This window comes from Peromyscus maniculatus, chromosome 23 (assembly GCF_049852395.1).
Source record: "Peromyscus maniculatus bairdii isolate BWxNUB_F1_BW_parent chromosome 23, HU_Pman_BW_mat_3.1, whole genome shotgun sequence".
Taxonomy (NCBI): Eukaryota; Metazoa; Chordata; class Mammalia; order Rodentia; family Cricetidae; genus Peromyscus; species Peromyscus maniculatus.
In genome coordinates this window covers 20,510,104-20,522,931 of record NC_134874.1, presented here as the reverse complement: position 1 = coordinate 20,522,931, position 12,828 = coordinate 20,510,104, and the positions used below count along the sequence as shown (strand labels likewise).

Here is a 12,828-nt window from a genome sequence, read left to right as displayed (position 1 = left end):
TTGTGGGAAGCATGGCGGCATCATGGTGCTGGAGAGGCAGCTGAGAGTTCTACATCTGGATCCACAGGCAACAGGAAGAGAGAGTGAACTACTAGGCCTGGCTTGAGCCTCTGAAAACTCAAAGCCCACCCCTAGTGACACACATCCTCCAACTAGGCCATAGGTCTTTTTTTTTTTGGTTTTTCGAGACAGGGTTTCTCTGTGTAGCTTTGCGCCTTTCCTGGAATTCACTCTGTAGACCAGGCTGGCCTGAAACTCACGGAGATCCGCCTGCTCTGCCTCCCGAGTGCTGGGATTAAAGGTGTGCGCCACCACCGCCCAGTTGCTTTAATCCTAATGGTAATATGGTGGATTTCTTTATGTCCTTATTACATTTTAATTTGTGTGTGTGTGTGTGTGTGTGTGTGTTTGTGTGTGTGTATACACGTGTGTATATGCTCATGTGCATGCTACAATAGGCAAGTGGAAGTCAGGGTACCTTTGGGGAGTTGGCTCTCTCCTTCCACTGTGGGTCTCAGGGATGAAACTCAGATCGTCAGGTTTGGTGGCAGCCACCTTGACCCACTGAGCCCTTTTGTTTTTGTTTTTTTTAAGTGACAATCCAGCCTCCCTCTTTGGGAGATGGACAGCAGTGGCAGCTTTGACCTTACCAGTTTCTCTCTCCTAGGTGGAGGAGATTCGAGGCAGCATAGCCAGGATTGCTCAGCACGTGGAAGACGTGAAGAAGAACCACAGCATCATCCTTTCTGCCCCAAACCCAGAAGGAAGTAAGTCTGTCGCCTGTCTGTCTGTCCTCCAGCTTCCCCTTAGATGGAGTCCTATGCGCATGCATCTGAGCAGGCCCAGGCCCCCTTGGCGTTCCAGGGTGTCAGAGTCCAGCTGGGTGAGGACCACTGCGAGGCAGGATCCAAAGGATATGTGAGTGTGCCCGGTGGGACTCCAGCCATGACAGTGGTCTGCACTGTGCCCACCATTGAGGGACGGTGGACCTGGTGTTTGCGGATATTAACAACAGGCTAATTTGGAAAGCAGTGGTTGCTTGCCAGAGCTGGGTTAGTGATCAAGACTGAGAGGGATTCTGAATCTGGAGGTCAGCTGTGTGCCGTGTGCTTACAGAGCAGGTGGGTCTGGACTCAGCGGGCATTTCTGTTTCCCCGTGCCTTAGGATATCTGGATAATCTTTCTAAATCTCAGCTCTGCTTAGAAACATCGAATGCCTTTGTTTCGAAACTTTCAGGGTTGACTACCACTTACAGAAAAAGCCAGGAAGTGAGGCGTGGCCTGTGGGGCCTCCCCCAGTGTCTGGTTGCTTCTGCACACTGTAACTTTAGGCCAGCTCACCGACTGTTGGCTACTCTGCTGACCCAAGGAGCCAGTCTGCCTGTTTTTAGGCTGCATCTTCTGCTTCCTCCTGGGGAGCCTCAGAGTCTCTGATTTTCTGGTCACACTGGGGATTTGTAGGGCCTCCCTGGCATCTGCCAGGCCCCGGTATGGTTCAGCTCCATGGGTGTTTTTCTGACCTCACCTCAGATTGCAAGAAAGACTCTGGGTGGGGTCCCCCAGAGCCTTCTTAGATGTCGTAAGGGTTCAGTCATTGCTGAGGGACTGCCATTGTCAGTCAGCCGCAGCAGGTGACCTTTCACCCTGAGAATAGCTAGGGCACCAGAGTTGGCTCTGAAGGTCTAGAGCCAGGTCTCCTGGAGAGTGGCATGCACGGTGTGTCCCATGGAGCAAGGAGGACTGGGAGGATGGTCCCAGCAGGAGGGACCTCTGATGCCAGGGCAGGCCTCTTCCAGAGTGTGGTTGTTGCACTTCCCGTCCTGGTGAAGGTTAGCAGGAGTGAGCCTGCAGTTCTGGTCCCCACCAGCTGCATCCGATGGCACAGTTCAGGGTGTACCAGGAGCTGGTCTGGGCATGGCAGTGGTGGCTGGGCCAAGCGTGCTTGGGAAGGCGCTGGGGAGAGAAGGCCTGATGTTTCTGTGCTTGGCCCGCATGCGTGGATGTACAGGGGTCGAGTGTTCCAGCTCAAATGCTTTATTTGAACCTTTTAAAGAAATAAAAGAAGAGCTGGAAGACCTGAACAAAGAGATCAAGAAAACTGCTAACCGGATCCGAGGCAAGCTGAAGGGTAAGTCTGCCTTCTAGGGTGCTGGTGCGGTATGGACATGGGTACCTTTTCCTTGGACTTTTATTACTCTCACATTTCCCAAAATAAAAATTGAGACTACTTCTAAGTAGGTTGGCTATGTGTGTCTGGGCTGCTGGTTCCCATGCTACATCTCACTGTGGCCCTGTTGGTGACATTGAGAAGGGGAATAGCCTTTACAGTGAGTCACAAAGCCCTCAGATGGGTCTCTTAGCTAGAACATGCTTTCCAGCCGCCAGGAGCCCAGCTGAGGTCATGGTGCTCTGTGTTGAGCATGACACCTGGCCTGGGTGAGGGCTGTGGCTTTCCGCACAGTGCTTAAATACAAGTTGCCTTCCTTGATCTGTGAGGAAGACGTGTTTAACTCACAGAGACACATCAAAGGGGACAAATCTCATCTCTGCGTGGCACACCCTCTTCCAGGGGCGGCAGCTCCGGAGGCAGACATGCTGCCCAGGTCCTAATGCACTCCCCACTGGTCTCAAGGCGGACCCTGAGAGTGTGCACCTTAAAAACAATGTTGTTCCCAAGAGTACAACCACTTTATATCTAATTCAGACTCATCACAGTGACTGGATGTTTAAAGACACCTGACACAGCCCAAATACACGCACCAAATACTTAAAACACAAATGCACACACATGCAGACAGAACCAGAACAACACAGAGACAAACGTGTGGCTACACAAATGCATATACACAAATACAAGCATACAAATGCATAAATACTAACATACAAGGCCCATGCACAGTCACATACCCGTGTACATATTTATGCGTGTTTTTGCTTTTTGTGTGTTTTTCTGTATGCATGTGTTTATGGTTTTGGTGTGTATGAATACATTTATGTATGCAACTGTATGCATGCTTGTTTGTTGGTATTTGTATGTGTTTACATGTGTGTTAATGTGTGTAGACACAGGTGTTTGCGCATGTCTGTCATTGAATACATGTGTGTGTGTGTGCAGTGTTATAAGCATTTCTTCTGATGGCTAGTCTTTAGAACAGTGGTTCTCAACCTGTGAGTCCTGACCCCTTTGGGGGATCCGTATCAAATATCCTGCACATCAGATATTTACATTGCAGTTCATAACAGCAGCAAAATTACAGTTATGAAGTAGCAACAAAAATAGTTTTATGGTGTGTGGGGGTCACCACAACATGAGGAACTGTGTTATAGGGTCACAGCGTTAGGAAGGTTGAGAACCACTGCTTTAGAGGATTATTTTAAGAGGTCACCTGTTGTTTAATTTTATGGGGAAAATTGAGGCCATCCTGAGACTGCTGTCATATCTGAGTGACTGCCCTGCTTCCTTCTAGCTATTGAGCAGAGCTGTGATCAGGACGAAAGTGGGAACCGAACTTCCGTGGACCTGCGGATACGACGGACCCAGGTCAGCCTTCCAGCCTCAGTTAGATTGAAGTGATGCAGAAGAACGGCATTTCACTTTGTCCAAACTCAAAGCAATTTCTTTTTTTTTATTGTGCTGGGAATTGGAGCTGGTGCCCTGCATGTGCTCAGCAAGAGCTCTGTCACCGAGCCACATCCGAGCCCAGTTCTTTCATCTTTCTGGTCACCGGCTGCCCGCCTGTGGGCTGCATCTCTTCACTGTGAAGAGACGCCCCAGCAACCCACATGGTCTTTGCCGCAGAGCAGGGGACCAGCTGAATCATCTGGATGTTAGTGGTTTGGTCTTAACTGTCTGGGGTTTATGATCGAAACCTCGGAAGTTCAACTCGGTGTGACCAAGCCTCGCAGCTGGTTTCAGCTTCCCCAATATCTACCTTCAGAAGTCAGCTGACGGCCATAGGCCTCAGCTTATTTGTTGTTGTTGTTGGTGTTTTGTTTTGTTTTTTTTGAGACAGAGTCTCATAGACCAAGCTGACCTTAAACTCACAGAGATCCACCCTCCTCTGCCTCCTGAGTGCTGGGATTAAAGGTGTGCGCCACCATGGCCCGGCCCGGGGAGCCCAGGTCATGCAGCCTCCCTTGCTGCGTTTGCTCCATTTTCCGCTGGCGGGGGGTGACAGTCCGAGCTCCCCACTCCTAGGGAAGGAATGACTCTCAGACAGTAACGCCGTGTTCTCCACCTTGTAGCACTCGGTGCTGTCCCGGAAGTTTGTGGAGGTCATGACGGAGTACAATGAAGCACAGATCCTGTTTCGGGAGCGAAGCAAAGGCCGAATCCAGCGCCAGCTAGAGATCAGTGAGTGGGGAGAGTGTGGGAGACACTCTTCACGGCTCCTTCACACCTCTTAACTGCACCATAAACCCGAAGGCCCTTTTCTAAGGCCTGGGCTTTGGGCCTAGAGTCAGCCAGATGTGTTCAGAGTTTGGAGTGAGGGGCAGGTGCTGAGTCGCTCGGAACTGCCGTTGCTTTTCTGTCAGTTACATTTGGAAAGCGCGAGGTCCTGATTTCTTCAGGCCTTTCTGTGTCCTGCCGCCCCTCCAGCCTGGCTGGGAGATGACCTCCCATGGGTTTGGTCATCCGGTTGTCACAGGCCACCTTCAGCTGAGCTCCCTCTGACCAGAAGCCTGTGGTGAGCCTGCAGGAGAGTACAGCCGCTCCTGTGTCACACCAGGATGGGTTTGTGACGCATCTCAGTCACATTTCTGCCACGGAAAGGCTCTTAGGAAGGGCAGGGAAACCCTGTTGGCGATGTCAGTGGCCCAGTTAGATCTTAGGGGCCCCCTCAGTTGGCCAGCCCTGGCTGTAGAGCCACGGCTGCATCCTCAGTGCAGTTCCGTTGTCCCTCAGCTGGGAGGACCACCACTGACGATGAGCTGGAGGAGATGCTGGAGAGCGGGAAGCCGTCCATCTTCATCTCGGATGTGAGTGCCTCAGCTGTGAATGCACACGTTTGCCTAGACGGGCAGTTTTTGCTTTTAACTCTCCAGCCAGTCTGGAGTTAGTGATACTTTTCCTTTTATCTTCTGAAGATTATATCAGATTCACAAATCACTAGGCAAGCTCTCAACGAGATCGAGTCACGTCACAAAGACATCATGAAGCTGGAGACCAGCATCCGAGAGCTGCATGAGATGTTCATGGATATGGCCATGTTCGTGGAGACCCAGGTAATGAGGCACCTTCCACTGGTCGTGGAGAGTCAGCCTGCTCTGGCCAAAAAAGCCGTGGCTAGGTATCCAGGCTCAAAATTCAGGAGTTGTTTGTGGTGTTAATGCTGAACTGAAACCCGAGTGTACACTTCCTCAGTAGGATACTGGTTAGTTCCAGGAGCCATGGCATGCTCACAGGCCAGCGACTTAGATAGAGAGCCACAGGCAACACCAGGTGCTTGTTCATGGAGAATAAAGAAACCTTCAAATGTCTGTGGTGGGTTTTAGGTAAAAATTAAAGGATATACAGAAACCTTCCTGTAGCCATGGATATGTATAAGTATAAATATAGGTGAACACACATCATGTGACCTCAGCTACATATAGCAGTGCTCCCAGAGGATGGAGGTGGCCAAGCCAAGCACCCTGAAAACAGCAGGACTGTGTGTGTGTGTGTGGGGCGTTGGTCTTCCTCTCTTGGGGCTGTTGCCCACAAGAATGGCTGAGCAAGCGTCAGGCCAGTGCCTCCAGACTAACCTTGAGGGAAAATCCGTGAGACTGACTATGAGACTATGACAATGTTCTTGCCTGCTCTGCAGCTCAGGGAGGACCACAGAGTGCCTGCAAGTATAACAACGTCGAGTTGTGTGTGCATGTGTGATGTGTCCATACTGACTTAGTTGCAGTGGGAACCTGCAGAGACTGAACTTCCAGGGTTTCCAGATCCCTCAGGAGAGTCTGGGGCAGGCTACAGTGCAGCTGGCCTCCGCGAGACAAGCTTTTGTTCCTCTCCTCTTTCTGAGGCAGCTGTCAGGGTGTCGTGGCTGATAGCTAGTGATGTTCTGTGATTGTCTGGATAAGTAAAGGGTTTAGGATATCCATCAGCACATGCCCTGAATGGTGTTTATTTTGATAAACCTTATCATAAAAACATGTGAGGGTTGGGAATTTAGCTCAGTGGTAGAGCGCTTAAGGCCCTGGGTTCAATCTTCAGCTCCAAAAAAAAAGTGTGAAAAATCTCAAGTACCATACGCCTGTGGAGGATGCTAACAGTTATGTAGAGGCAAGGATAGGCACTGGTGGGTTGGAATTGGTATGTGGGCAGGGATGGGCATTGATGGGCAGAGATGGACACGTGTTTCTTTTTAACCTTGGATGGACTAGTTGTCACTTGGTCTAAGAACTGGGGAGCAGGGTATCTGTTGACTTTCTAGGTTCAGAGGGAAGTAGTTGTGTCATAAGAATATTAGATTGACTTTGAAATCACAAAGCTTTGGAATGGCTCAGGCTTTAGTTATGATCACTCCAAAGCTAGTGTATGGTATCATTAGGACCAGCCACCATTGGTGGCCTCACTTCCCTGTTACCTGTTAGAAGTCTGACATTGTGTTAACGTTGATAATCCAGAAACACAGAGTCAGGACTTTGTAGTGCATTTGTTTGTGAATGATAGTTACCTGTCCATCCTTCTCCAATGCTTTGCTATTGGCTGCTGCAGACTCTCTCCTCCTGGACAGGACCCAGGTAATGCACCCCATCCCCCCAACATGCTGTGGAGTCTCTTCCATTTTCATGTCTGGTCATCAGTTCATTGTCACCCAGAGGCTGTCCTTAGTTCGCTGATATTGTAAAGATAAACAGTGGTGACTTTCTGCCTCTTAGAAAAGACATCATCCTTTGTGTGTGGAATGTTTTACACAGCAGTAAAACATGAGACGAATCCGAGCTTGCGGTCCTCCCTTCACTGTGTATCTGTGAAGATATGTCAGGTCATAACTCATCCGTAGTCCTCACCTGTCGCCGTCACTGCCCACCCCGTTCAGCTGCTTCTGAAACATGAATGGGACTGGATTGCGTTTGCTGGCACGTCCGCACCAGCCTTGCCCTCCTGTCTCCATCCCTCTCATGCTGGGCCTCCGTGAGAGCCGTCTCAGGAGACACGGCAGAGGGATTTGACGTTTTCTGAGTTTGACGCTTGTTTTCAGGGTGAAATGGTCAACAACATCGAGAGAAACGTGATGAATGCTGTAGACTATGTCGAACACGCCAAGGAAGAAACCAAGAAAGCCATCAAATATCAGAGTAAAGCCAGGCGGGTGAGTTGCGTGTGCTAACTGAGGACTGAGCCCTAGGGTGGTCTCTAGCTGTGGAAGTGCCTTAAATATGTGTTTTATTTTAAAACCAAAATAATTCTTTTCACTAAAATTTCCCAAGCTGATTGGCTTATTTGTATATTAGCCATTTAGTGTTGTAAGTAATTAAAACCCTTAAGAACCTCAAGTCAGGACGAGCCTGCCTCTTCTGAGCTCTGTTCCCTTTGACCATCATCTGGAGGGAGGGACAAGGTGATGGGATTTGGGTTTCAGCTAAAAATCATTGGTGACCCATTGTCTGTGAGAGCTGTTTGCTCTGTTAGGTAAGTGGCCATCTGAGGCCATGGTAGGCCTGGTGTCTTGTGTAGGAGCCCTGGGAGGCAGTCTCAAAGGCAGACAGATGTCCCTTTGCTTAGGCTTCTGTCTTGCACCCAGACTGTTCCAAGGGCATTCTGGAGCAGTGGACGTTAATGGTGCAGGATTCTGCTAGCTTGGGTGTCTCCCATAACATCTCTGATGCTGGAGGTGGGTTGGGTTCCACATTGCTGCCCGCAGAGGTGCCGAGGATGATGTCTGCTTGGCAACAAGTTGTAACACCTCTGTCTGCCTCTTCAGAGCTCCACAGGGGCGTGCAAGCTCTTCCAGGACAGCTGAGGGCCTGCAAAGGGCATCACTGCCTGCCCCCGGTGGGAGGGAGGAGGAAGTGGGCTGGTTCCCTTGTCAGAGCTCTGACTGTTTGGGGCTCCTGGGAAGGTGTTGCATGTTTCAGTCCAGCGGAAACCGGTATGAGCCTGTTGTGTGCCCCGGAGAAAGCTAGTGTTCCCTTGTTACAGAGCAGACTGACGCTCAGAGGCCTGATCTTATTGATCAAGCCACTCTGGGAAGTAAAGACTGCTCCAGGCGTCAGGAGAGGCCCTGTAAGTTAGAGTTGAAAATGAGTTCTGGCACTCGCTCCACTCCCAGTGAAGGATGCCCTCGACCGTGGCAGTGTGCAATCAGAGTGGTATAATCAGCCTGCTTTTCTTTGACAGAAAAAGTGGATAATTGCTGCTGTGGTGGTGGCTGTCATCGCTGTCCTGGCTCTAATCATTGGCTTATCGGTTGGCAAATGATTGCGTAGCTGGCGCTGGGTGCTTGCCTCTCCCTCAGGGTGGCAGTAAGTGACTAATCAACTAATTTACTTATTAACCTTTTCAATCAGCCCCTAGTGTGTTTGCCCAGGGTTAATACACTTAAGAGTCACAGGGGCCTGTCCACTGAGTGCTCGGTGGAGGTCTCAGTGGCCTCCGTTTACTGAGGTGACACAGGCTGGGAGGCCACTCAGCTCTGCGCAGGGTGGCCACTGGTCCACAGAGCCTGTCCCCAGTGGGCACTAATGCACCGCTGCAGCCTGGTTCTTATATTGTAACTTTGAGAATATTGGGCACAGCTGAGACTGACTGAAATACTCTTCACTGCTCAGTTCACCATGGAACTGAGAGCATGGAGCTTGAGCTGTGGACAACAGCAGCAGACCAAAGTCTTCTCAGGTCCCTCCTTGGCAGCAAACCCCTACTAAAATGAAAACCCTGATAATTTGATCACCTGCCTGCTAATTCTGGCAGGACCATGAGTGTCGCACTGTCTGTGTGGAAAGTCTTGTTGTGTCGATCATCCCCGCCCCCCCCCAATCCTGCACTGCATCCTTGTGAACACTGGGCACTCGGTGGTGGTGCTTGACACTTTTTTTTACTGTGGTGGCAAGGCTCTCCCAAGCTCTGCAGTTCCTCATGGCCTTTCCACTCACGAGGCTTCTCATGATTTGAGCAGCTGTCGTGCGGGCATGGCTGCCATGGGCAGCAGCAGTGTGCTCTTGGGGTCAGTGCGGGCCTCGGAATCGCACAGAGAGCATCCGTCCTGGGACGAGAAGGACTTGCAGCTCCATGTCTGTTGGCAAGGAGGTTTATACATCTTTCCCGATGCCATCCTCTTAGTCTACTGAAAAAGATGATATTGGATTTTCTCTGCTAAAAAAATAGTATTTTTCAATATTTTCATAAGTCTCTGTACAACCATGCACTTTTTTTTCTCTGTGGCACAGTGAGGTCAGCTGACTATGGTCACAGAGGTCCAGTGGTGGCTCTCAGCGTGGTCAGGAAAGGGCTTGCTTTCTATGGGTGCCCACGGGCTCTTCTTGCGAGGCCCTGAAAATCAGGTGTGATCCTCTGCCTGGGCCAGCTGGACATTTGCCATAGTGCCTGCAGTTAAAACACACACATGCACACATGCATACATGCACACTCATTCACTCATTCATAAAACTAGACCAGTCAGCCGGGCCCTGTCTAGAAAGATGGTTTCCTGTTCCCTGCTTTCTCCCCTGGAGCGTGTTTGCTAATGACGGACAGTTGTTTTGATTGCCCAGTTAGAGCAGGGCATCCTGGGGATGGTGCTTCTTTCTCTCTGCATTGTAGATTCCTGTCTCTTTTCTTGCAGAAGGTGATGTTCATCCTCATTTGTGTAGTCACTTTGCTTGTGATCCTTGGAATTATCCTAGCAACAGCATTGTCATAGCAACCGCAGCACCCCAAGAGTTCTTTGTCCTCAGGGACTCCGGCCACACCTGCAGCAGAGTCCTGTCCTGTCCTTTCACATGTGACTCTCAGACCTCAGGCCTGGGCCGAGTGCTGAGGTTTTTATCGGTGACGAAGAATAAAGCGCCACAGAGGTTCTCATACCATGCAAACACCATGAGCCGAGTGGACGCAGCATGCCAGCCCAGATAGCCTTGGTCTCTGAAGGACACCGCAGAGATTTCACAATGGTGGCCTTGTCTCGGTAGCCTTGAAATATTGAAATAGGAATGATTGAAAAATCCTGAAAAAAGATGTCAGTGTTACAGATTTGTGTGCAGTTTAATTAGGGTGCGTGCGCTCTGTGCTCTCGCTGACAGTGATAATGAGGAGACTTCGCACCGGGCCTGATTTCTGTTCATGTCTTGCTTGCAGAATCATCACAGAACTGTTTTGTAAGGTATCCGTAATTTTAAATATCTGTAAATTAAATTCCTTAATATATTAACATCCAAACCCCCTTTTTCTAAGCTAGACACTGCCTTGAGAAAGACAATGGGCAGGTCCTAGGCGGCCACGTACAGGTTGCTGTTGTCACAGAGAACGTGGTCTCGCGGCCCTCGGGGCCTTTCGTTGGGGCTTTCTGGTGACCCTGACCTAGGAAGTGTAAGGGTCGGAGAAGTCTTGATTGTCGTTAGCTCATTTCTACCGACTTCATGCGCTGCGCTGTACTCCCGTGGCCCTCCTCCCTGCTCACTGGTGCTGGCGGAGTGTCAAGGCAAGTCGATGACGGACCCAAGACTTGGTGCTCACTAATCTCAAGGGAATAGTCCCAGCGGCAGAGCCCTTCTTGGGCAGCATCCAAAGGACCAGATGCTCGGCTGAACCCCCACCAATGCCCAGAGCTCCTAGGAAACCATGATGGACGGTATGAAGATGGGGGCCGTGTGGCCCAGTGACTGCGGATCTGTATGCCGATACGCCGACTGAATATGCGAAGGACACCAGAGCCTAGTGACCTGCGCCGACTGCCGACTGCTGACCGCGTGTGTGGATGCTCACTCTGTCCCGGCCTCGCTTGGCTGGATCTGATGGAGCCACGCTGATTCGGAACACCAATTGTGAGAGATACCGAACTGTTTAGAAAGCACAACCTTTACAGTGGTGAGGCCCTCACTCGCCTCCTCCCACCTCCCAGCCTCACACCCCGCGTGCCGAGAGTGCCTGCAGGAGGCTGGGCTAGCGTCCTGGTCCAGAGCTCGTCTTCAGCGGCCAGCTCTGCAGATGGGGCTGTGTTTGTGCAGCTCCCGGCCTCTGCTCCAGTGCCATCGGACTTAGCTGCAGCGACCTGCATGCCACCCAGGTTCCCACCACTTCAAGTCCAGCCTGAGTCCTTGGCCCGCAATGTGCTCAGGTGGCCTCTTGACCAAGCGGGTGCCTGAATCTGGCTTTCTAGTGAGGCAGGGGTGTGTGGGGTGAGTGAGTCAGCCCTCAGGATATATTTCTATGCTGACTTCATAGCCTGTTTAAAAATACATTTACAGATTGTCTTGTTACTTTTTCCAACGATTTCTTCAAAAATTTTGTGTTTACATTAAAAAGTTCTCAGAGAAGCAAACGAGAAGTATTGTCTGCCTCGTCATTATAGAAGAACTTTTGGGGAGCTCTGCATTCCATAAGGCCCCATTGTGTGATACTTTCTGAGGAGACATGAACAGATGTCTACTCACTCCAGACGAACCGACCACAGGTCACAGTAAGTCTAAACACACCTTCTGTGTAGTTGTGTCTTCCAGGCAGGACATGGCCATCATCACTTAGAGCAGAGCAGCTGAGATGACCACAGGAGACCTCTGCTGGTCAGGCCTGTCACCCTGGAGGGCTGGGCACAGGCTGACCGGGGTTTGGGGCTACCCGTGAAACTGCCCAGGGACTGCCCGTGGTACAGCTTTCCCCAAATCTTAATGCAACAGGCTGCTGTAAGTGACCACAGTAAATTCACTGGCTCGCCAAGCAGGACTCTTGGGAATTTCTCTTGGGTCTCTTGGTGTCCTCTCTAGCTAAGTTCAGTGGACATTCTTTTTTTTTTTTTTTTTTGGTTTCATGAGACAGGTTTTCTCTGTGTAGTTTTGGTGCCTGGAGCTTGCTCTAATAGACCAGGCTGGCCTCAAACTCACAGAGACCCGCCTGGCCTTCCCGAGTGCTAGAATTAAAGGTGTGCGCCACCACCGCCTGGCTTAGATGCCCCTTTATAGTGGTTGAAGTTTTTTTTTTTTTTTTTTTTTAAGATTTATTTATTATGTATACAGTGTTCTGCCTGCATGTATGCCTGCAGGCCAGAAGAGGGTGCCAGGTCTCATTACAGATGGTTGTGAGCCACCATGTGGTTGCTGGGAATTGAACTCAGGACCTCTGGAAGAGCAGCCAGTGCTCTTAGCCGTTGAACCATCTCTCCAGCCCCTCAGTGGGCATTCTTTATGTCTTCCCAGGATTCACCCTGACTAGAGGGAATGTGAGAACATGGAAGAGGGCCCAGGAACCTGGCACCCTATGGAGTCTCGCCCTCGGTTCAGTACCTGGAGAAGACCCACATGGGGCTAGGGCCCAGATCCGGAAACAGTAAAGCATAGGTCCCTATGTGTGCTGGGGGCCTGTGCGGTACCAGCAGCTGGAGTTTAGTTCGGCTACAGTAACCTTACCCCACCTTGTCTTTAATGTTTTATAAAAACAGCTCCACAGGACTTACTGTTCAACCTGGAGCTCCATAGCTTGGCCCCAGGTCCTCTGCAGGGGCAGGGCCTCTCTTGGTCCAGGTGTAGAAAGAAGGGCGCACCCCGTCTCATCACTCCATGGCAGACTTGGCCTCCTCAACAAGGCTTCCCTGGCTTCAATCTGCAGCTTAAGACAGACACAGACACACAGACACACCCATACCCACAAATCGCCCTTCTACAAAGAAGGATGCATCTCCCTTC

General features: G+C 50.6%; 1 protein-coding gene across 5 annotated transcripts in view; it reads left to right on the top strand.

Moving 5' to 3' along the window:
• Stx2 (syntaxin 2) overlaps window positions 1-11,866 on the top strand; it is a 25,147-nt gene extending 13,281 nt beyond the window's left edge. For 3 of the 5 annotated variants that reach the window (XM_006971377.4, XM_042267826.2, XM_016002788.3), the window contains exons 3-11: window positions 668-767; window positions 2,054-2,128; window positions 3,468-3,541; window positions 4,246-4,354; window positions 4,907-4,980; window positions 5,089-5,226; window positions 7,194-7,304; window positions 8,333-8,457; window positions 9,777-11,471. In XM_006971377.4, coding sequence (XP_006971439.1) covers window positions 668-767; window positions 2,054-2,128; window positions 3,468-3,541; window positions 4,246-4,354; window positions 4,907-4,980; window positions 5,089-5,226; window positions 7,194-7,304; window positions 8,333-8,413 — 762 coding nt within the window. In that variant the 3' untranslated portion in view covers window positions 8,414-8,457; window positions 9,777-11,471. Of the gene's footprint in view, window positions 1-667; window positions 768-2,053; window positions 2,129-3,467; window positions 3,542-4,245; window positions 4,355-4,906; window positions 4,981-5,088; window positions 5,227-7,193; window positions 7,305-8,332; window positions 8,458-9,776; window positions 11,472-11,636 lie in introns of those variants that run through there. The other 2 variants (XM_076561088.1, XM_006971378.4) reach the window with 2 other exon arrangements.
• The last annotated feature ends 962 nt before the right edge of the window (window positions 11,867-12,828 follow it).